Here is a 23563-nt window from a genome sequence, read left to right as displayed (position 1 = left end):
ACTCAAGATGGCGGCTGCCCCGCAGTGGAAGTCCCGATCGCGTCCGCACTCAATCGGCAACCGGGAGCGCTCTTTCCCCGCTTCCCTCCGTTCCTCCCGTCGTGCTCCACGCTCATGGCGCCGGGGGGAACCGCGGGGCGGCTCTCGCCGCGCTGCCGGAAGCGGCGGAAGGCTTTGAAGCTCGGACCCGGCGGAGCGGAAGTCGCTGAGGTGGACGGAGGTGGCGGCAGCGAGCGACGATGAACAACAAATTCGACGCGTGAGTCGGTAGCTCGGCCCTCCCCGACCCCCCCCCCCCCCGCCCCCACCGCCGCGGGGGGCCGCGCGGCCCCGCTCCCTGGCGGCGTCTCGTCTCCGCCGCCGCTGCCTCGGCGCCGGTCGGGCGAGATGCGATGAGTCACGGGGCCGCGCTCAGCCCCGTTCCCCCCCCCCCCCCCGCCCCGAGCCCGCCCCGGCCCGGCCCGGCCCTGCTGGGGTGCCTGGCCCCGTGGGGGTGGGGGCAGCCGTCCGGCGGCACAAGAGGGGAATCCCTCACCTTGCACCGCCGGTGGGGCGGGCCGGCCGGCCGGGGAGTCGCCTTTTGGCCCCGCTTCTCGCTCATGTGTTCCGGCCCTTCGCAGGGAACGGGGCGGGCGGAGAGACCCGTGGGGTGCTGGGTGCTGCCGCGGTGTCCGCTCGCCTGAGGGGCTGCCTCTGCTGTGCTGGGGGGCGTGGGGAGCTGGGGGGGAGCGAGGCAGCAAAGTTGCAGTGAGAGGGCTTCCCGTTCGCCTCCTGAGCAGTTAGGGACCCCAACAAGTAGCTGTGGTTTTCTGTGCCAGATCAGTGTCTAGCATGCACTGCTTGAGTTTGTTCTAAAATGGCATTTTGTTGCTCATTTCTGCTTAAAAGTGTGTGCCTAAGGTGCCTGTGATGGGCTCTGGGCATGTAAAGTTGTTGTAGTTTTTACTGCGTGGGTTGTCAAGTGTAGATTTCCAAACGCTGATGGCACTTGTACCACAGAGGAGCTTAGAAGCGGAGATTACTGGGGCTTGGTATGAACCTTCTCAGCTGTATGATGTAAGACTCACTTTCTTTGTTCTTTATCAGATTGAAAGATGATGATAGCGGAGACCATGACCAAAACGAGGAGAATAACACACAGAAAGACAGTGAGAAGGAAAAGAATGACCGAGAGAAACCACAGAGTACTACCAAGAGGAAGGTATGGTGCTGGCATCTGCATTCTGTTGCTAGGGCATGATGTGGGAGTGCTCAAGAGTCAGTCCTCAGTTCAGGGTTAAGGAAAATATGTCTTCGTGGGCTGTGGTCGTTTAATGTGCTGTTACTGTTGTAGTGAAGACAGAGGGGCTGCGTTAGCGTTTGGATAATTTGATGTAGCTCTTGGAGGTATATAATCTGAGCGATGAATGCTCCCTTCACAAATGTGATTAGTACTCTTGCTAGGCTTTTGAATAGAAATGAGAAATAAAGCTTTATTTTCCCAAAAAGCTTTTTTGGAAGAGGGTGTGGGGGAAGAACCAATTGATGGGGAAGCAGTGGCTTGCAGTTGGTTTGTCAGGCTGTGTTTGTGCCACTGTTGAAATAGCTCTTAAGATGGGTCCCTGTATGTGTAGTGTAGCCTAGTCAAGAAGGCATATATCCGTCCTGTTTTGGTGGTTTTTAATCTGTTTAAAGTAATGCAGTCCTTATAAATTTACCATAGACAAGATGAGAGTAGAGATTTAAGCCCTAGTAACTCCTGTAACAGTATCAAGTGATAGAAGATAAGGGCTTTTTGGTCTAGTTTTTTTACTGTCAATTTTGACTCTTGGGTAATGGGTGCTTGTTAGCCTCTGTTATGCTCGTTAGAAATCCTTTTAATCAGAAATGGGTGGTTTGGAAATCGAAAAATGATCACTGCCCGCTGCTAGTGATGGGTTCTGCCAAAGCTGACGTAACAAGTTCTAAGACTAATCCTCCCAGAGAGTTAGGGTGTTGGTTGCTTAAGGGAGTTGGTGTCACCAAAGAGTTATAATTGCTTTTGAATCATGGTTTAGTGTAAATGAGGTTTGTTCTTCCCAGAGAAGGAGAGTGTTGGGTTGTATTTTTTTCTCGATTTGAAAAAGTTAAAACTCTCACATTGCCCCTTTTATTGTCTTTTTTCCTTTGAGACAAGCACAGTTAGGGATTAAAGGAAAATTTAGTAACAGTGCTTCTAATAGTTACAAGGGTTGGGTTTTTTGTGACGCTCTCCTGAGCTTAAGTTACTGTTTCCTTAACCATCCCTGCAATGCAAATTTCTAATGATCTTTGAATTAGCGAGCTGCTGTTAGCCTAATAGTCCATTTCAGGCAAATAACAGTATTTTTCTGTAAAAATGAGGATCAGTTGCTTGTTTTATAGTCTGTGAGGGCAGGAAGATGCAGACTTCTGATGCTGTAAGTCTAATTTTTCCCATTGCCCTTTTAGAGGAGCGTATAAGGGGTAAGCAAGCTTTTCTGTTCTGCAGGCTGTTGTGCCAGGGCCAGCTGAGCACCCCTTGCAGTATAATTACACCTTCTGGTACTCCAGGCGAACACCCGGGAGGCCTACCAGCTCGCAAAGTTACGAACAGAACATCAAACAGATTGGCACCTTTGCCTCCGTGAGTATATCCCTGTTGTCCTTGTGTCGCTTGGGCGTGGTGTGGTCGTCGTGGCTGGCTTACTCCCTGTGTGCTGGGTGTATGCACATGCAGGCTGCGCCCTTGTCAGGAAGAGGAGAGTGATTTGCTATGACTTACATGAGTTGTTGAATTACCTGCAGCAGGTGACATGTCTTAAGCAGTTCTCCTCTGCCCTGTGCTAGACATCTGTGCCTGCAGTAGTGGTGGTAGCTGGAATAATAATAGAAGATGAAAGAACTCCCGTGTAGCTTAAATGTGCTAGCTGGAGCAGAACTTGACAGGTAAGCAAGAGAAGAAAGGACCAGCTTTTCTGGATGCAGTGTAGGTGTGAAGCAAAGACTGTACAGTTCCCCCCACGCTTCCCACCTGCCTGTATTTACACCACAAAGACTGTGTTTGGAACGAGCATCTGGCATGCTGTATGTACAGCTGGTGGCCTGTTGTCTGTCTGGAAGTAACGACTGAGGTGCAGTTTGGTGTTGCAGTGAAGTTCGTTAAAAGGCAAACTGCTCTCCCTTTCAGCTTCCACTCTTTGTGGTGGTTTATTCCTGGAATAAATGGAGCGTAGACTGGAAAGGCAGTGTTGGGTTGTTGCGTGGTACTGGCAATCTAAAACCATTGTTAAGCAAAACATGTCTCTGTTGTAGAGGCACCACATACAATACCATTCTCAAGGACAGAAAGTCTGTTGGCTGCTTGCTTGCTTTTTTATTTTAAATCTGATATTTTTCCAGATTTTCCAGGGTCTCTTGCAAATGTTAGTTTTGCCCACCAGTAAATCTTTGTCTTCTGTAACATAAGAATTTGTAAAAATATCCCTTTATCCCTTCTGCAAGCTGCAAAGATATGCCTGTCCTGGCAGCTGAGTTTTGTTACTGCATCCACCCAGGATAAGAGTGGGAAGAATAGCTCTAAGCCTATCGTTGTGAGTAGTTACTGCTACTATTGCCCTGTGTGAGCAAGTACTTTTAGTTCAGTGAATGAAAAATGCAGCTACTGCTTGATGATCTGGTAATAACTTTTCAGTCTGTTAAATCGGTGTAGACTTACCATTGATTTTTGGCCCCTTAGAGGAAAAACTACTCGTTCAGTTGTCTGTTCTTTGCTGCAAAGAATGTGTGGGTGCTGTTGTAGGTTGGAAGTGCTAGAGTTCAGTTAGGGTCGAGAGAGACTGGCCAGCAGGTCTGATGATGTGTTCGGTTCCAAATTTTGCTTAAGGAGGAGGAAGAATAAGCTTCAGAAAAGAATTGTCTGAGCCTAAATCTGGGGTCAGGTTTATTCTTTGCTTTTCGGTAGAAAGCTCTAAAAGCTTTGAAGTGCTAACCAGTAGAGGGCATACTCACGCGGTGTTGTAAGAATGTAATTTCCACACTGCATTTAGATGCGTCTGACAAAAATAGATTGCTTCTGACCCCACCTCAGTCGTGGTTCATAATTTTATTGGCTGTAAAAGCAAATTCCTGCTTGGATGGCAGAGGTCAGAGATTGGTGCAGAATTCCAAGTGCTGACCAAGTCATTAAGGTCTCTGATAAAGTACTTGGGATGGTGTCTGACCCCTCCAGCTTCACTGTTGGTCTGCTTAATAGCTGTTGTCTTACTGAGCAGAGGCCTCTTAAAATATGGAAATTAGTGTAATCTCTTCCAGTGCCTTGTTTTCTTTTAAAGATCCAGCCTCTCTAAAATCCTTTCTTACCCAGAGAATCTCAAAGAATAAATGTGTTATTTTTAAGAATAAGGAAAGGTAATCCTCTTGCCTTCTGGCCAGATTGTCTGAAGTAGGCACAGGGATGCCAAAATGGAAACAGGTCAAAGGGAAGTGGTCCAAGTGTACCATGACAGACTAAAAGGAAATAAGAGGTGTTTAAATAAAGGCTCTGAATGGTGCCTTAATATCTTAAACCAGCACCAAAATGTGTCTTTTGTCTTAAAACCTGAATACAGTAAATTAAATACAAAAAGCCTCTCATTTGGAGGCTCCTGCAGGCTCCATGATTGCAGAGAGCAGTGGTTAATAAGGCCTAATGTGTACAGTGTAGAGGGGCGTGGCTGACACATGTCCACTACTTGAAAGTTTGGCCAGTAGGATTTACCAGATATATTTGGAACAGCAGTTACCTTAGCACAGATTTCTGCAGAGAAATACCGAGTGACTTCGGAGGCATCTGTTGAATATTTCAAGTGGTCTGGTAATGGAGCCAGTCAGAAACAGGCACCCAACACTGATCCTACTGTTGCCTTCTGGGTATCTTAATCAACACCCTTGTGATGAGAAAGTAGAACAGAAGAGGGGAAGGTGGCTCTGGCCAGCTGGTGTAGAAAGGGAAGCTTGTTTCTGTCGGAATCTTGGCTGTGAACAGTTTGAGCAGCCGCATTGTGTGGTTCGTGTCATTGCAGGTGGAGCAGTTCTGGCGGTTTTACAGTCACATGGTGCGTCCTGGGGACCTGACAGGCCATAGTGACTTCCACCTTTTCAAAGAGGGAATCAAACCCATGTGGGAGGTGAGTTGGGGCTCTCATTTCTGCCTTGGTATTTTCCCCGAGTATTCTGGAGGTAACCTTCTACAGTGAAGGGACTCTTGTCGTTAAGTGGCACTCCAGGCTTCGCTTGGGTACAGTCCTTTCTTCTGGGTTTTCTGTTAACTTGTCCTCAGCACGCTGTCCCATGTGACCTAGCAGTCCTGTGACCTGCTGGCAGAGGAGAGGGAGGATGCAGGGAGTTGCTAGCTGCACTCCCCCAAAAGTTGCAGAACTGCCTTTGTCTGTGGGTCCAGAGGATCTTTGCCTGGAGCCCAACAAAGCAGGGACCCCAACTAGGCTCTGTGTCTCCTAATATAGACGCTTGGTGCTTATTATAGCTTTGCCCAGTGACAGCAGTGTGGGGCTTGCCTCTAGAAGGGCTGGACCTTTGTATATGGAATTCAACAAAGCTTGTAACAAAGCAGCCCTCCTTTTTCAGACAAGGAAGGAAGAGGTGCATATGGTTAAAAGCTGTACGTGGATCTGGAAAGAAGACTTAGCCCTTCATTTGCCTTTTTTTGTTCAGGCCACTCAGTTTGCTTCTGGTCATTCCTTTCCAAATCTCTTAAAAAAGAAAAAAAGAAAAAATCTTTACCCAGCAAATTATTCTTCCAGTTCCTGGCCTTCTTCCAGCGATGACCAATACTATTTGCAATATGAGGATTTTATGTGTTGCTCTGAAGTACCTAATTATGCTGCTTGGTCCTGAGAAATTTATATGTGACCCTAGTTGGCAGTTATTTTAAGCAAGGTGTTTTATAGCCAGTTACTGCAAATACAATTTATATAAAACATTTAACCCTCTTAGGACTCCTAGTGAGCTAGCTGCTCTGATAATGTGTCAACCAGAGAGTCCACGAGTTAATGATACCAGAATTTCTACAAAGCATTTCCCTGTAGCCGTTTTAAGATCGGGGATGGAGAGATTCTTTGTTTTTCACTTCTGGCCCCACTCCCTTCTTGTATTTATAGAAGCGGACTCAGGATCTTGCTGCTGGCCTTCCCTTTGCTGCTTGCTTTGTAGAGCTTTGTTTATGTTCCTCTCTCTTCCAAACTAATCTTTACTGTTGTTCTCGTAGGCACATACATGCGTGTATGTAGCTCTCATCTTTTTCTGGATCCATCTGTGCCTTTTCTGGGTAAAGTCAGAAGCACTAAGCATAATGTTCCCTGGTGATTTACTGGGCTGCAGATCATTATAATTCTGGTAAAGGGAAATCAAATGCTTGACTGAACCGTAGCTTGTTTAACCTGGAAGAAAACTAACAATAACCATAAAACACACAATACAGCATCTGCCTCCCAATCACTGTTCTCTTTCTAGCCTTGAACCTGCTTAAACCACCTTTGAAATATTTTGAGCAATACCATTTTCTCTTCTGATCCCCATTAGTCATTGTGGAAAGCTTGAGGAGTTAAACCAAACACCCCGCTTAAAGCTGAAGCCTAGATGGCTTAATTCTTAGAGTGTGAGGTTCACAGCTTGGGAAATAAGGACACTTAATCACAAAGGAGTTTGCATCTCGTGGGAGTATGCCACATTCCTAGAACTTGTGTTGATTTGGATTCTTTGCCACGCATGTGGCTGCTGTCATGCTTTGAGATTTGTCCAGAGCTGATGCCTTCCCCTTTCAGTACAGGCTTTAGCACGTACCTGAAAACTAGGAGTCTGGTGAGTGCTGCTGTTATACTGGCGCTTCCGCGTTCACTCAGGATTGCTTTGTTAGCACTTGCTGTCTGCGAGAGCACACAAATGTTTAGTTTTATCTGAGCCCTAGAGAAGCTTTAAGGCTAAAATAAAGTTAACTTTGTTCATTAAGAAGGGTTGGGCTGCCTTGCATAGAATCTTTAAGGTGTGTCCCAGCTTGGCAGAGGGGATTACTGGTGATTTGGCCAGGGATGTCCTGTGTTGTGCAGTCCCCTCTGAGTTATTCTTTGTTCTTCTCTGTTTCTGTCCTAGACCTATCTTCCCTTTCCCTTCCTAATTGACACCTCTTTGGCTTGTTCCTACCTCTTTCTTTGGCTTTGGATGGAATTTGTTCCCCTCTCACCTTGTAAGATTTCCCAGCTACAGTGTTGTACAAGAGAATGCCACAGTGTTCTGCACAGAGGAGGAGCTGCTGTTTGACGTAGGTGTGCATTCTGTGAAGCAGGGGAGTTTGCAGCAGTTTTCAGCTTTTTCATGTGCAACGTATGGAATCGCTATATTGAGGTGACGGACTGGGTGCTTATCATACATTTTTTCTTTACTCTCTCCCTTCATTTTTGGTTATTTCCCTGGATCACCGCAGTCTGGAACAAACGTTCCGCTGTGTGTGTGATATTGTCAGTGGTTCCCAGAGAATGAACTGGTCCTTTCTGTGTTAACACAACTTGTGGGCCCATTCCTGGAAATGTGGCAGGAAAGTGTTTATCAACGTTATGCTTGCTTTTCAATATCACTTTGCAAACTCTTTCCCTGCCTTCCATGTTCTGTGATGAGGAATTTTTCCTGTTTTACAAGCAGAACTACATATACAGGGGATTAGACGGAGGGGGAAATCAGTCTCAGGTTTAGGAATAGTTTTAGGGTCCTTGCCCTAAAGGGCAGATTGGTAGGCTGGTGTAGTGGGGTCAAAACACTGGAGCTCAAGTCTTCAGTACATAGAGTTTCATCTGGAACGCTGAGAGTCATTGCTTCCAATACTTTGTATTCAAAGTGGTATACCTCTGTCTCTGCTTGTATGGGGGAGAAGAGAAATGCGTTTGCTTGAAAATACCTCCATTCTGTCCCTTGCCCCACCCAATCAATATCTGCTCCTGTCTGTGGCTCTGCTGTCTTGTGGGAAGCAGAAAAGTAGCTAGAAGAAAACAAATCGATTTCTTTGCCCTCTTCCTAGGATGATGCCAACAAAAATGGCGGTAAATGGATTATCCGTTTGCGAAAGGGCTTAGCGTCACGATGCTGGGAGAATCTCATTCTGGCAATGTTGGGAGAGCAGTTTATGGTGGGGGAAGAAATCTGTGGGGCAGTCGTCTCTGTCCGATTCCAGGTAAGCTCTTCTGAGAACTGGCATGTACTTCCGTTTGGCAGAGCTCCAGAAAGTACCATCTGCTTACCCCTCCCATGCTATTCTGTAGGAGGATATTATCTCGATATGGAACAAGACAGCCAGCGACCAGGCCACGACAGCCCGGATACGCGATACGTTACGAAGAGTGCTCAACCTACCTCCCAACACCATCATGGAGTATAAAACACACACCGACAGCATCAAGTACGTGTGGTGGCAGGGGGCGGGCCTGCTGCTGGTTGCATGCATGCTTGACCAATTCAATGCAGATGGCAAGAACTGAAAGAAGTGCTCACGTGCATTAGGGCTGTTCTCTGCGAGCAGTAATACACACAGCAGCGTTTGTTGCCAGTGCGCTTTGAAAGCCAAATATCTGTGTCGTTACCGTGCTGTTGTTAGGGACATTGGGTTCTAATAGTAAAACCTTATCTTTTTGAAGTGTATAGTCCAGGGCTTCTTTAGCAATCCACCCAGCCTGTCACTTGGGAGATGGGCAGCCCAGTCTGGGACTCTAGCTTGATGTATGCAAAGACAAGATTGCAGTGGGGGGGACGAGATCATTTGAATAAATAGAGATTCTGCGGAATAAAGTGCGGAAGCTAACGGGGATTTATAGTGCCATTAGACTTATAAATGGTCTTGGGAAAGTGCTGTGTGAATTTACAGTGCTGTACAAATGATTTCTAATCATAATAAACGTCGTATATTAAGTCCTTCCAGGCCCTGGTGACAGAGGCTCTTTAACAAGACTAGAAGATCACGGTACACAGAGAGGACAGCTGTATTTTTAAATAAACCTATTATAGTTTACCATAGCAGGCCATTCAGGGTGACTTTTATTTCCCACAAAGTGACAAAAAATTGCAGGTAGGTATTAGTTAGAGGTGAATAATGTAATTTTTTTTCTTTTTTTTTTCCTTAAGCATGTTACAAACTAATACACTGATTAGATCATATTGGTTAAATTCACGCTTGAAAAGCTGTACCCAGAAAAAGAAGTGAAACAAATTAATAAGACAGTGATAGAGCGGTGAGCTTTCTAATCTAGCCCATAGTCAGGGTGCAAGTACCTTTCATGACTTCCTTTCATTATGCTAGCTTGTCCTTTCCACATAATCACCCTGTCATCAGTGTGCTGTCAAAGAGTTTGGCGAGACCAATCCTGTTTTTAGCAGATAGCTGGCTTCCGGTTGTGGCCAATTTTGAGTGTGGGTCACCAGCAATAATACAGAGGTCTCATTTAAACTGCCTGTAGGCATCTAGTGTTCCATGTGGCCCTCCCTCCTGTGTGCGTGGGAAAGAGGAGGGAAGGGGAAATTATTATTATGAAACTAAATCTTTTTCCAGGCAGCTTTGGTTTCTGAAAGTTCTCACTTCTGTCGTTCAAATCGAATATTCATGATTTTGCCAGTGACGTTTCTCATGCACTTTTTGCCAGGAGAGGGCACTATCGACTCTCTGTCTGTGTTATGAGATAGCAAAGTGCTCATGTGGACACCTAACAGCGTATTTTGCTCCTGTTCAGCAGTGGCAGACTGCAGACTATGGTGATGCAGCTTTGGTGGGAGGAGGGAGGTGTTTGACTTCTCTCAGTCTCTCTAGGGAGACTGTCTACTGAGCCAACTGTCCTAAGCTGTGGTGGTGGTTCATGTAGCAAGTTTAGAATGGAGATAATGATGTGGCCTTTCCCTTATAAGCTGTGGCCACCAGCACTTCCCAGCACAGAGAATGCTGCTCTAGCAAGGTGTGTAACTGTTCTTGCTCTGGCAGATGTCAGTCCTTGAGTGATGGTGCAGCGATATTGTGGTCTCGTTTCCTTACACCAGTGTAACATGCCATGCTTGCCCTCCTTTCCTGCATAGCATCAAAGTTTTCATTTTGTGCTGCTGACGTATGGTGCAAAGTGAGCTTGTCCAAGAATAACAGGTGTCTGGGGAATCATGTTTAGTAGCTGAGACTACAGCTGGGAGCAGTTCTTAAATGGGAGTGGACTGGCTTGTCTCCCGCTTATTCTTCTGTGGTAGGAGGGATAGTCAGGAGTTGGTTTGATGGTGTCGTCGTGAAGTAGATCTAAGAAACCAACCTTCAGCAATCTGATTGCAGTGCTGTTCAACATCTCCTAGTGGCACTGGTGTTAAGTTCAGAGCAGAACTGCTTGTCAGTGGAGTTTCTGTGTAGTAATGCATGGACCGACTTCTTGTGCCTTTCTTGCCTGGTACTAGCAGGCAGCAAGTGGCAGCAGCTGCAGAGAGATGGTGGTGCCTGCTTCGTTGACAGAGAAGAGCAGGACAGCCCCAGCTTTCAGTCTGGCTCTGCTTGGTTATGCTTCATATCATTAAGGTTCTCACACTAATGAAGAATCTCTTGTGTAACTAGTTCTATCCTCCATAAAGTCTGGCTCCTTTTCCTCCCCCATCTATCAAACCCTGTTGAAATACTGTCCGTCATGAATAAACTCCACTTATGCTGCGCATGTACCATGTGATTTATGACTCGGGAGGGCTTTCTAGCCAGCACTCTATATTCACACTCTGGCTGTGTTTTATGAAAGGCTCTAATGGAAGAGCTGTGCTGTAGGCTTTGTCAGGGCTGCCTTTCTAGGGGGGCTCGTGGCATTTGTCATTTGTATGGGCTGCATCTCTCCACTAGAGCTCTGCTCATGTGCGGGGTTTGATTGGCATTGATTGTGCTTCAGGGAAGGGAGCACACTTAGCAAGAAAAGAACAGGCGTTTCTCAAAACCTTGACTTTTAGGTGGTGAATTGACCTGGATTAGCTTTTGACACACTGTAAATGAACGCTTCTGTAGAAATTGCTAGCATGCCCCTTGCTGTGGAACCTTGGCCTTGTGTTTCAGGTTTTATATATTCCTTTTGTGTTGATGCATTTCATATTAACTCATTTTGAGACACCATTTTTCATGAGTTGTCAGTGAGGCTGCAGCCCCCTTTGTTTCAGAAAGCGGTGGTGCTGCCAAGCTGCATTTGAAAAGTATGTGTTGCTTCACAGCTATTCCAAGGAGCTATTCTGCATTCTGTCCTTTCTGCTCTCAGTGGTGGGGCTTGTGCATTTAGCTAGATAAGCAGATCTTTCATTGCAATTTTCCTCTGTTTGTCCTTTCTCTTGCTTGTGATATTGACAAGCTGCCTAAATCCCAGCGAGTGGAAGGGTCAGCCTAGTCTGTATTAATTTCCAATCTTGCTAGAAGAGCTAGAACAGTCTCTTGGACTCTGCTTAATTCCAAGGGGTTTATAGTATAGACGTTACAGTGCTGAGCACCTGATAAGAAAGTATGTGACATTTTGTGGGCTACCTTGTTTCGGTAGCTGGAGAGAAATCACTTCTCTTTGTTCCCACAGAGGTGGACTGGGAGAGGTGTACTTGGAGGTAGCGAGCCACTTAATAGGTTCTGTTCATCAACGTTGTTAACCTTGGATGTGACATGGTCCAACAGTGGCAGTGGATTATGGACACTGGCACTCCCTGTGGTTTGGAATTAAGAAAAAAAAAAAAAATGACCTTTTGCTTTTGCTGCCTTAGGAGGTGCACTGTGCTTTTTTTTTTTTTCAAAGCAGAATATTGCTGGCCACAGCCTGGTCATGTCTCAGTGAAGCCAGTGAAGATATTCAGGTATCTGTACTGAGTGAACTGCAGTTGGGAGAGGGGTGGAGGGAAAGCGATCACTGTAAAGTTTGATTTTTAGGCATTGCATCGTGGAGTGTTTGACTGTCTTGCATACGCCTTTGCCCTGCCTGGGGTTATCAGCCTTTCTTTTCTGCACTGATAACTGTGTGGTCAGTGACCATCTCCTGTGGTGAGAGCTCTCGCCTGCAGTACCATGCAGAAATCCGAGGCAAATTCAACAACGTTGCTGCGTACGCCTGGAGCGACCAGACCTGTGGCCGTACAGCAGGCTGCCACTGAGCAGGCTGGTCCGGAGATATTTTGGTTGCTCTGTGACTTTATGGATCGTCCTGTCAGTGATAAAGCAAGGCTGCTCTTTCTGAAAACGAAGCTTCAGTTATTTGTAAGTGCCTGCTGCAGTGAGAGCTGAGCAGGGTATAAAACTATCCTTTCCTTTCAAAGTCGCCACTGATAACTAATGGGACGGCTCAAGTAAATGAGAAGAGTGGTTGATCTTAATAGGGCTGGCACTGCGTTCGTTACACTGCAGGCAGTTGGAGGAAATGGCCTCAGAGTGTGTTTTAGCTAGTAAGCAACCAGATATCTTGTGGAGGGAATAAGGGTAAGAGGATTGCAGGGGCAAGGTTCTCAGGACAAAAAAGTGAGGAATGAGGAGAAGTAGTCCCTATGGAAGTGGTAGGTGTTGGGCAAGAAGATCAGTCTTTGTGGGACAGTAAGCTGATGGTGGTGTGCTTGTGAGAAGTCTCCCTTGTTACATCAGAGTTCAGCTGATTCTATAACTGTGTTACGTTTTTATAGCACTGGTTTCCATTTGCTTGCTAATTTCCAAGACCTTAGGAGAGCTCCTCAGTGCTGATGTCCTAGTTGTGCCATCTTTGTCTTTGACTGTATCTTAAATGCTATGGGAAGGGTTAACCACCTCTGAAGTTAGGTGGTTTGCAAATGTGACCCATACACACTGTCTGAGGCCTGTCAGTGGAAGGCAGGTTGCCTTGGGTCTTGCCAGCTCTAGAGAGCTGCATTGTTTCACCCTTGTTCCCTCAAGTCTAAGAGCAGCAATAAAAGCTAGAGGAGAGTGATGAGGTTCCAGATCTGATAGCTGTCCTCTTCTCCTGAGTCTCTGCAATACTGGCTTAATTCATTTATCACTCCATTCTCCAATTCCAGTAATATTTCCAGGTACTGTAAGTCTAAGAGCACTTCCGTAGACCTGGGCTTTGAAACGGTGGATTCATTGATTCGTTCTCCATCACTGCAGTATGCTTTATTCAGAGGTGTCCGTGACACTGTAAAAGGCTTCCTTATCTTGATGTCCCATCTCTTACCAAAGAAGTGACTATAACCTATTTATTTCATATTTCTTTTCAAGCAGGTCAGTTCAGATGTGTTATTTTGAAGTCATGATGGCTTCTCTATTTGCCTTTGCTACAGGTGCTGCCTGATATGTGAAAGAATTATTTCATTCTTTCACGTATCTGGCAGCATCTGTAGCAAAGGCTAGAAGAACATCCTAGGTTTTTTTAAAGCTATTAGTTTTCAGGCCTGTCACAAAGTTTTTGACTGGCTTTGAACAAATCCCAAACACTCTGATAGAACATGAGGAGCCAGGAATCCCAAACACTCTGCTAGAACAGCCAGGAAGAGGCTGTGCTGCTCTGGGCGCGGTACCCGCAGAGTGCAGTGAGTGGTCAATGTGCTGGGAGGTTGCACGCAGGCTGGCAGAAGGGACAGACCTTGGTGATTGTGTTGAGGGTAGCATGCGCTATGAGCTCTCGGTCTCCTTTTTTAGCTGAGGAAGGAGATGGTAAGGAGGCAGGGCTGCACGGGGAAAATACCAAAGGGGAACTGCGAAGGCTTAAAGATTGAGAGTGGTTGGAGAAAACAGCTAGTGCTGCTTGCACAATGGCGGTTTGGAAAGTCCCTTGAGGCGACTGTGGCTGCTCTTCCTCTTTTTGCTGAAGTCTCTGACACGGGCTATAGTGGCTCCTTTTTGCGTTTTTTGCACTTACTTGATGGGGATAAAGGGAGCCCTGCCTGGGTCCTGCCCCTGGGCAGTCGGGGGGAAGGTGGAAAGTTTCAGCAGTTGTGGACAAGGAATGAGTGTGGAAGAACAGCTCTGGCTGGTTTTATTTAGCCTGCCAGTGTTTCCATTTCCCATCTGTTCAATGGGAATAACCTAAGTGTTGGAGATCAATTCGCTGAGTATCTGATCGCTGCGCAGACAGTATAGCAATAAGGTACTAAAAATGTCTATACATAAAAATAACCTCTTAGACTCTCTGGCACTGTGCCTTTGGCACGTCACAGGTTGTAAAGATTCTGCCAGACGAAATTAACTGGCAGCCTTGTTCAGTACAAAATGGAGAGCAGTTTGCTCCGCTAGCATAGTTTAGGTGCATTAGGGCAGACACATCCTGGTGGATTTTTTCAGTCAAGTCAGCAGATAGTTGGAGTAATTAGTACTATAATATGTATGAGGGTCTTGGCTTAAAAATTCTTGGCTGGAAGAGCTTTTTCTCTATGTCTTGGAGAAGGACTTGGCAGCTCAAGGACTATGTGCATGATGTTACTGGGATGTTGGAACGGGGAACTCCTTGGTTTGAAAGGGGTACTAAATTGTCAATTATGTTGACAGTTAATCTGCCCTTGTGTCCCTTCTGCAGAGAACAAAAGTTACGAGTTTGGGGAGAACTGTGGGAGAGGAAAGAGAAGATGTGATTATGGGTGATGGAAATGTGGTAGAAATACAAGGCATGGGAGGCTGGAGGGAAGACATGAAAGTAGAGATGTTTTGACAAGGCTGGAGATGTGCATATCTTTCCAACCTGTATTCAGCAGCTAAGAGGGCTTCAGATCCAGAGTTTCTCCTCCCCCTGACTTTCCTCTGGAGGGAGGTAGTTGTACCCACCTTGCCTAGTACCATGTGCTGACAGGTGACATGGGCGGTTTTCCTTTCTCTGAAATATTTCTTGGCCTTGTGGCCTTGAAGGATGCCGTGTCTGGGAAGACTTGGGGGGAGAGTTGCCATTTAGGGGCTTCTGTGCTGCTACTTTGCTTAGAATGAGCCACTTGTGGGTTTCACTCCTCCAAGCAGCATGTTGAATTGCAGATCTGACCTGGTGTACTAAGACACCACAGCTGTGTCCTGTGTGCTGTTCTGTGGCATCTACAACACCCTTTGCTGTCTTTCTCTCTCACATTTCCTTTGGCTTCAAGGGCTCATGTCTGAGGGTCAGCTTGAGGTACCATGTAGCTTTGGGACTTCTATGGATGACTGACTTGTCCATCCTAGTCAAGATTAGGAGGATTTTGAGCTACCATGGATGGAGGGGGACTGAAGAGAAAGGCTAGCCAGCCATGGATAAGGACTGAGACTAGCTGATCACCTTGGTAGTTCACAGGAGCCTATGCCTTGGCGGGCTATCGAGATTTAGTCGCTTCTTGGAAGTTTTGTCAAAGCAGTTTTGAACTGGGAAGAGCTGGACTGTTTTGCCACTCACCAGGCTTGTACTGGTGGTGCTGAAGTCGTTGATCTTTAGGATTTCACCTTAAGCGCTTTCAAAAGAGTCATTTTCTGTCCTGTGGTCTGGGAAGGCAGTGTCACACATTCCAAGCTGTACGCTACAGTGACAAGCTTCTTGCTTGCGGTCTCTTTGGTCAGTTCTCAATGTATATGGTGTGCGGTCTTGCAGAGTACATGTGACAGGCACTCTGTCAGTATACTCTGTGTTTATTTGGGCTATGGCTTTGCTGGGAAAGAGCATATGACACCTGAGCTGCTTTTGTGAAGGCTGATTGGGAGCTTGATGCCGTGAGGCTCAGGTAAGAGCCAGGGTGATGGTCTGATTTTGGCACAGATGCTGACTAATACAGGATTTCCATTTCTGGACTCTCCTATTGGGTTGCAGTGGCCTGATGAGGTAGTGCAGAAAACAAGACGTGAGGTAGCTGCTAAGCACTAGCAATAAAATCTGCAGGGTGGTCTGGGTTTATGACTGACCTGGGTTCTTTTTAAGGTCCCTCCAGCTCCATGGGACTCTGGGTTGAGTAAATGGCTTGGCATGTGCTTTAGGCACCAGCACTGTTTTGCTGGGCATGGAGAACGATGAGGTTCTTTAACGTCTGATCCCAGAAGATAATAGTCACGCTCATGTTAACCTCGGCATCTTTTCTCTGAGAGGGCTTTCAGTATGCTGCCTTCGTAAAACAGACAGCAATTTTTCAGTCTGCTAGCTTCATCCGTCAGTTATATTCTCCATCAGGGAATGCAGCGTTAGGCCTGTCCCTCTAACCTATCTGAAAACATTTTCATTTCAAATAGCTGTAATGTTTTTACTGGGTCGTCATTAGCAATGCAGGTTTACAATAGGAAATGAGACTTTCTAATAACAATTGGATTCTGCCACCTGATCGAAGAATTTTGTACTAAGCAAGCTGTGTGGCATTAAAAGTAGCCCCTTTTGGGGGGTTTACTACATACGCAGGTATGTGGTGAAGCATGAGGCCAGTAACTGGCTGAATTTAACCAGCCAAGGAACGTGATAATCCTCCAGAAAGACGTAACATCAGCTATTTTATTAGCAATAGGAAATGGATATTCCATTTGTGACTGGGAAGGTCATACCTGTCTCTGGGTATTAATGTAGCTATATCACCAGCAGCCAGTGGGAACGCTTCATGTCTGTGCAGAACGTTAAAGCTGCCTCGCGCTGTCAGATGTTTGGCTGGGTTTTAAGGATGCTTCTATCCACTAGGGCTATCGGAGAATATTGCCTTGGTCTCTGAAGACAAGTGCCTTTCAAACGCCATTGAATGTTTCTGCTTGTGTTAAAAGTTAAGAAGCCTTTGATCTGAAGTGCTGTTTTTTTGGTTTTTGTTTCATTTTTATTTTTTTTTTCCCTCTGGCTTGCCAGGGCCTGGGAGGAGTTTCATGGCCTGGTGAACAGCAGTGGCCGCTGATCGAACGCTCCCCCTCCCTCTGTCACACCCAGGGTAGGGCCTCATCTTTCTTCCTATGTGACTTCATGGCATACCTCTCAGCTTCCAACCCTCTTCCCATGGGCTGGCATGTTCTCTTGCCTTATGGGCCTGATGGTGGGCCCATTCTGCTATTGGCTCTTTCCCAAAGGTCAAAATGATTTTTTTTTTTTTTGACCAAAGACACCAACATTTGCTGTAGTGTCCATTTATGTAGCGTTTTCTGTTGTGATGCTGTGTGCTCTTTTGATAACGTGTCCTTCCTCTGTGCAAGGCACTTATATCCCAGACCTGGTCCCAGGAGGCTGAGAGGTATGTCTTCAGCTTGGGTCTATTGCCTAGGGTTGACTGTAAGCAGATATGGAGTGGTAAATGAATGCTAAGCACATCCATGTGAGGGACACTGAGAGAGGTGCCTGGAGCTTGGCATGTGTGCCTTTGCTCTTGACAGTGGGCTGGAGCAGAATGGATTGGTCTGTCAATAAGAGCTTATTCAGGAAGGACACACAGTAGCTACTGTATTTAGAAATAATAATGTTGTGGCTAATGAAGTGAAACCACCTGCTACTTCTGGTAGTGGCGACCGACCATGCGCAGAGAAAATATCCAACGTGAGCTCAGGGCTCTTGTGAGCCTCATGGCTCAGATTGTTTTTCCCCTCCAGTGCCCACATCCCTGGTGGCAGGCCCTTTCCTTAAAAAGCGCTAGCAGGAGGCCTGGCGATGAGAGTTGTGTTTGGCTGTAGCCAAATGGGGCTGCTGCACTGCTGAGTGCCAGAGCAGAGGAACCTGCCGGAAGGAAGCGTTACGTTGCCCAGTTCCACCTCGTGGTGGTATGTAGCTGCTCCAACACAGCCAAGCTCCATGGGGCCACTGGGAATCTCAAAACCTCTCTCCACAGCTTTGGGCAAGCAGTGTTCTCATAGCTTGCTCTGGAGTCATGGGTGAATCACAGAATCACAGTGTCACAGAATGGTAGGGGTTGGAAGCGACCTTTGGAGATCATCTAGTCCAACCCCCCTGCTAAAGCGGGACCACCTGCAGTGGGTTACACAGGACTGCATCCAGGTGGGTTTTGAATATCTCCAGAGAAGGAGACTCCACAGCCTCCCTGGGCAGCCTGTTCCAGTGCTCTGTCATCCTTAATGTAAAGAAGTTTTTCCTCATGTTGAGGCAGAACTTCCTGTGCTCCAGTTTGTGCCCATTGCCCCTTGTCCTGTCGCTGGGCACCACTGAAAAGAGCCTGGCCCCGTCCTCTTGACACCTGCCCTTTAGATGTTTATAAGGATTGATAAGATCCCCCCTCAGCCTTCTCCAGGCTAAAGAGCCCCAGGTCTCTCAGCCTTTCCTCATAGGAGAGGTGCTCCAGTCCTCCATCATTGTAGCTCTCCTCTGGACTCTCTCCAGTAATTCCCTGTCCCTCTTGAACTGGGGAGCCCAGAACTGGACACAGTGCTACAGATATGGCCTCACCAGGGCAGAGTAGAGGGGGAGGAGAACCTCCCTCGACCTGCTGGCCACACTCTTCGTAATGCACCCCAGGAGACCATTGGCCTCCTTGGCCGCAAATAAATAAAATCTATCTTCACGCTTTTTGTGAGGATCAGTGGTTACAAAATGTTACACAGGCACTTCGTAGTCTTGTTACTGTTAGATGACATTCAAGTGACCTTCCAGAAGAGGAAACCAGCTCATTTGATGAAATACCAGTCTCGGAAGGCAGTATATGTTCCAAGTGTAGAGGAAAACAGTGACAGAGGTGGTTTAGCTCTCAGCTGTATTGGGTTACTTATGCTGAGCAGGCAGAGTAGTGATGGGCCTGGGGCACCCTGATAAAGGCAAAAGGAAGGGAAATGTAGAAACCTGTCTGAGAAAGAGCTAACCAAAGTGTGCTGTTCTCCTGAGGTAGACGGCACGGGTGAAAGTACAGTATGGGGTAGAAAGCCAAACCATTGTTGCAAATTAACTGGAATCCAGTTAATGAATCCTGAATCACGTTCCCAAATGGCAGCACAGCCTACTTTGCTGGCAAGTGCAAAGGTGAACCCCAGTCTTCTGCAGATGGCCTCCAGCATGGTTTTTGCTGTCATGTCATGGCAAAGTAACTTGTTTAACTCTTAGAATGTTTTTTTACTTCCTTCTGCTCCCTCAGCCCGCCTCCTGGAGGTGTTCCAGCATACACTGTGCTGTGGATGTTACAGCTACCATGCAGCTCTTAGCAGTGAGCTCAAGTTAGTGCTCAAGGTTTTAAGCAAGTTTTTACAGTCCTGCAGAGCACCTTGCTTCTGAAGCTGCTGCCATTGCTCTTCAGCACAGCTCTGCCAATTTGATGTGATATGTTCCGGGGCATCCCTACGTGTCTGGTTTGCGCAGCTTACTGCCCTGTCCCTGTTACGGGAACAGCTGCCAAACCTATCCTCTCAAAATAATTGTAATCTCATTTATTTTCATTTGAGTTTAAGGAAGCACACCACCTTTCTATTAGTGTCTAAATATGCTTTGCCTATTGCTGCTGCTCACAGGCTAGCAGTAAGCATTAACACAGGTTTCTGTAACCTGCCCCATCTTCAATTGCCGCCATGTGCCGCAAGGCTATACAAATGGAGGTTGTGGACCAGCAGTTCTTCCTTTGTCAGTAGCCCTTGTGACTCACATGGCCTTACTCATATGAGTGAAAGCTGCTGAATAAACTCTTCTATTTCAACTTAAGGGAAATGTCCTTTTCAGATTAGATATTCTTTTAAGGTAGGAGAGACCAGAGAGCTAAACTTGTTGACAGCATGGCAAAAGGAGCCTAGATATGAGCGATAGAGGCAGGAGGAGGTTGGACTGATGGTATATTTGTGCTCCAAGCAGAATCCCTGGGGACAAATGTTTGGGAAGGAGGAGATCTTGCATGTTGTTTAAACTCCAGAATCTGTCAGGGAGGCTTCCAGAGCGTATCATATGCTTGGCTCATAGGAGATGACACTTTTGTCTTCCTGATGAATGGGGATGACCCAGTATCTCCCTGTGTTCCAAGTGTTCTGGAGCAGCAAGTTGACTTTTGTGAAAAGTCTCTAGTCAGAAAGCAGATCCGCTTAGGAGGTTTAACGAGCTCTGATTTGCATGATATACTGGGATGGCAACACTAGTAGCCGTGGTGGGTGGAATGGGGGTGCTGTGATCTGAAGGAATGCACACCTTTAACCTCTTTCTTCCCTCTGTTTTCCAGGGATAATTCAAGCTTTCGAAACACAAAAATCACGTTGTGAGAACAAGAGTTGGCACTAAGCTCCTCTCTCCGTGTTGAAAGCACTGAGAGGTCTCCACCGGTGCCCTCCGACCTCTGAAGGGACTCATGGGCCACTCTCTCGCACTCCTCCTTGGAGGAAGGATCCATCTGAAGCCCTCCAGCAGCGGTGACAATAGAGGCTGATTTTGTCATACACAAACTTTTTTTTAGCAGTGGGGCGGGAGGCCAACGTTTCAATTAGCAGCGTGCTCTTGAGGCCGCATCTTGCAGCACTTTCCTCTCTTTCTCTACATGGCATGCAGGATCTCTGGGATTCTGCCTCAACGTCAGAGCCTTTTGCTGAGGGATACCAGTATTATAAATCTCTCTGCAGCTGGGAGGAGCTTCCCAGTTGAGAGTCAGCCCTATGGTTTTCAAATGCCCCCTTTCAGCTCTGCCAATAAATTATTGGGTCTCTTTGTTTCTTTCAGTCTCTCTTTTTTTTGTGACTCTCTGAAAATTGGTGGGATGGTATTTCTTGAGGCTGTGGTAGGGCCCCAGGCCTGCTTCTGCCAGCTCCATAAAGCATCCTCCCCTGAGCTGCCCGCCTACATAAACAACAAAGCACCCCAAGTGCCAGTGGTGGCCAAACTTCACTGTATTTGTGGAGTTACATGGGCAGAGGAGTTAGAGATGTAACATGTTGCCTAAAAAGTTAGATGCTTGCTTTGTCTTTGTCACTTCCTCATACTCCGTGGTTAGCAGTGCCTTGCACCCAGCCCTATTTGCTGGGGAGAGGGATGCAAGCTTCCCTTAAACTAGGACAAAGAGATGTTTGGTGTCACTTAGTTGCCTTCATTCTGGCTGTCTCGGTGGAGAGCCAGCAATGCTGCCCTGTGGTGGATCCAAGGAAAGGCTGAATGCAGGGCTGCGTGTGCTCCTGGGGTGCACTGAGGTTTGCAAGTCTCTGGCCACCTGGGAAAGCAGACCCCCGGTGGGTGTAGCAGAGGAGGACGATGGCCCAGGCTGCTGCTTATAGCTGTGTGAAAACTGACCAGAAGAATGGCTGTGAGTGACTCTGTGTCTCCTGTCCTCCAGGGTGAGGCTAAACTGATGGGTTGTTGCCTGGAAAGCCAGCATGGCTGCAATTTGGATGCCACAGAAAACAGTAGGAGCTAATTATTTCCTCTGATCCTGCTTGACTACAATGCTAATTGTACTCATTAACAGCTCCAGCCTTTTCCCCTTTTCCTTGGGGAATCGCACAATTGCCTTTTGTTTTTGATAGAGCCTTTGCATTGGGCCCAGGAGGCGAGGCTGTGGCCAGGGATGGGGCACATCTTGTGCCCCGCGTGCTCTGCGCAGTCCCTCAGGAGAAAGGGCTGCTTGGGCCAGTTTGGTCGGGACCACAGGACTAGTGGCTCGTGTCTGGGACAATTACTGGCCTTGGGGACTGGGAGACCTTCAGCCTCGTTGCTCCAATTGCAAATTTGTCGTGTTGTTATGGAAGTCTAGACTGAAAGCAGCCAGGACCAGCAGAGAAAACAGTTTAAAATATTCAGCCTCCTGGAGGATTTGTTTTCCACATTGAGGGTGTCAGTCCTAGGCTGTCTCTAGAAACATTCAGCGCGCTGACAGTGATGACTGACTGCTCCTTGTGGTCAGGCAGTTTGTGCCTGCTGGCACCTGGCTGGGCAGGGAGCAGGGCAGTTCCCCAGGCTGTGACGGCATCCCTCTCTGTGTTTCTCGAGACCCTGTGGTCCTATTCCTGCTCTTGCCACTTGTTTGTCACCATCTCTCAACCAAATGCTCTTTTCCAGGCGCAGATTGTTTTCCCCACTGCCATCAGGTACTACTACAGCTGCTACTTAAAATTCCTTTTAAATACAAGTCTCCCCTGCTGCTCTCCGGTATTTGTTAGGGGGGATTTAGTTGTAATTACATTTTGGCAATCTAAGCAAAAATAGCCTTGCAAGGCAGGGCTGAAATACTAGCTGCAGGCTCCTTTTATTCACAGTGCATTTAGCTTTTTGCAGATGACATCACTTAGGGCTTTAGTCCTGTTGTTGTGCCCAGCTGCGCGTCACGTCCACCTCTGCTATTTCATGTACTCGCCCACTTCTCTGATGCCCCGCGTCTAAGCTGGTGTTGATGAGTGCAGGCTTGCTATTAAATCTGAAAATTCTGCAGTCCTGCTGTGTTCGCCCTTAAATACGCTTTGCGAGTGAGCTGTGGAAGAGTCCTTCCCTGGGAGGCCGTTCCTCTCCTTCCGCTGCCACCGTGGTTGAGATTTGGAGGAACTCGGCACTGGTTCCTCTTACTCAGCCTTGAAGGGAGCGAGCTGGCTGGGGCGTGGCGTTTGTCCTCTTCAAGGCTACAACCTTTCCTGAGGTCAGAAGAAAAGTAGGGTTTGAACAGTGCCAAGCACCAGGTTTGTGCCTCCTATGGCTTGGAGAGGGTTAAAACCAGACTGGTTTTTGAGCAGGGCTTTTGGGTTGTGGTTTAGTCTGTCCCGCTGATGAGAGTGGTGAAAAGATAGCCATGGGCTGGTTTGGGAGGGGAAGGAGCCTCTCTCGTGCTCTAGAGATAGGTTTCAAATCCTCTTCATTCAGGAGGCAAGCCTGGAGCTGTGGGAGTCCCAAATCTGCGGTGAGTCATGACCTTCTCTGCTGTCCTCATCCTGAAGGCTTTGTCCAGCCTTAAACATCCTCAAATCCTTGCACAGTGGCTTTCGGGGAAAGCGGCAGGGCCTTGAACCTCTTCGAGCCCTGCAGTCTGGCCCCAGGGCTCTTCTTCCCCAAGGGGATGCTGGGCTGTGGTGGGCTTGTGGGCCCTGGGTGTCTCTGGCTACAGCTGGTCAAGTGGGGGCTGATGGCTGGGCTGGGCTTGGCTGGGGGGCTCAGGGAGTGGTGGGAGGTGTGTGCTGGGTGTCTCCAAGCTGAAGCTAAGGAGGAAATCTGCTTCCCAGCCCACAGAGAGAAAGGAGTCCCCAATTTTGGAGGGTAGCAGTCAGGGGATGCTTAGAGGATGACATTGCCCCGTCTTAGTGCTTCTTGATGGGGTGTGGGCACGTGGGGCTGATGCTGGGTGGTGGGGGGTCTTTTCCTCTCTCACTGCATTCCCACCACAGAATCAGAATCACAGCACCAGCACCCTGCGAACTCTGGATAGGGTGACCTGCAAGGTGTTCCCCTACCAGATCCTGCAAGACCCATCCGCTGCCTGAGACCTGTGGCATCCTGGCTACTGCTTTTGGTTTTGCCCTTGTCTCTGGTGTGGGGATAAACCCCAGGGACCTCCTGTGGGCAGGTAAAACCACTGCTTGGGGATGGTGGAGAACGTGGTCTCAGTTGCATGCTCCTAGCAGGCTGGAAGAGCTCATCCCTTTTCGGTTGCACTGTATGGATACGCCAGGGACTGAACTTATCTGGAAGGAGCAGCAGTTCTGCGAAGCGGGGAGAGGTGGGTGACAGTACCTGTCCCTGTTCAGAGCCCACTGGCCCTGGAGATTAGT

The 23563-nt window shown here is 47.5% G+C and overlaps 1 protein-coding gene across 7 annotated transcripts; it reads left to right on the top strand.

The window, feature by feature from the left end:
• Window positions 1-211: 211 nt before the first annotated feature.
• Window positions 212-20539, top strand: EIF4E2 (eukaryotic translation initiation factor 4E family member 2). Of its 7 annotated transcripts, XM_086467784.1 has the most exons (8): window positions 212-259; window positions 1087-1201; window positions 2489-2623; window positions 5040-5144; window positions 8042-8194; window positions 8283-8419; window positions 16773-16851; window positions 20050-20087. In XM_086467784.1, exons 1-7 carry the CDS (start codon window positions 240-242, stop codon window positions 16816-16818), a joined length of 711 nt encoding a protein of 236 aa, XP_086323910.1. In that variant the 5' UTR covers window positions 212-239; the 3' UTR covers window positions 16819-16851; window positions 20050-20087. The 7 variants fall into 7 exon arrangements, with proteins under 7 accessions (XP_086323910.1, XP_086323911.1, XP_086323909.1 ...); XM_086467785.1 differs by lacking the exon at window positions 16773-16851 and having other exon boundaries at window positions 20050-20539; XM_086467783.1 differs by lacking the exons at window positions 16773-16851; window positions 20050-20087 and adding an exon at window positions 8928-9006.
• The last annotated feature ends 3024 nt before the right edge of the window (window positions 20540-23563 follow it).

Source organism: Leptosomus discolor, chromosome 7, assembly GCF_034619465.1.
Source record: "Leptosomus discolor isolate bLepDis1 chromosome 7, bLepDis1.hap2, whole genome shotgun sequence".
Taxonomy (NCBI): domain Eukaryota; kingdom Metazoa; phylum Chordata; class Aves; order Leptosomiformes; family Leptosomidae; genus Leptosomus; species Leptosomus discolor.
Note: the sequence above shows the minus strand (reverse complement) of the source record. Positions and strands in the feature narration are given on the sequence as shown.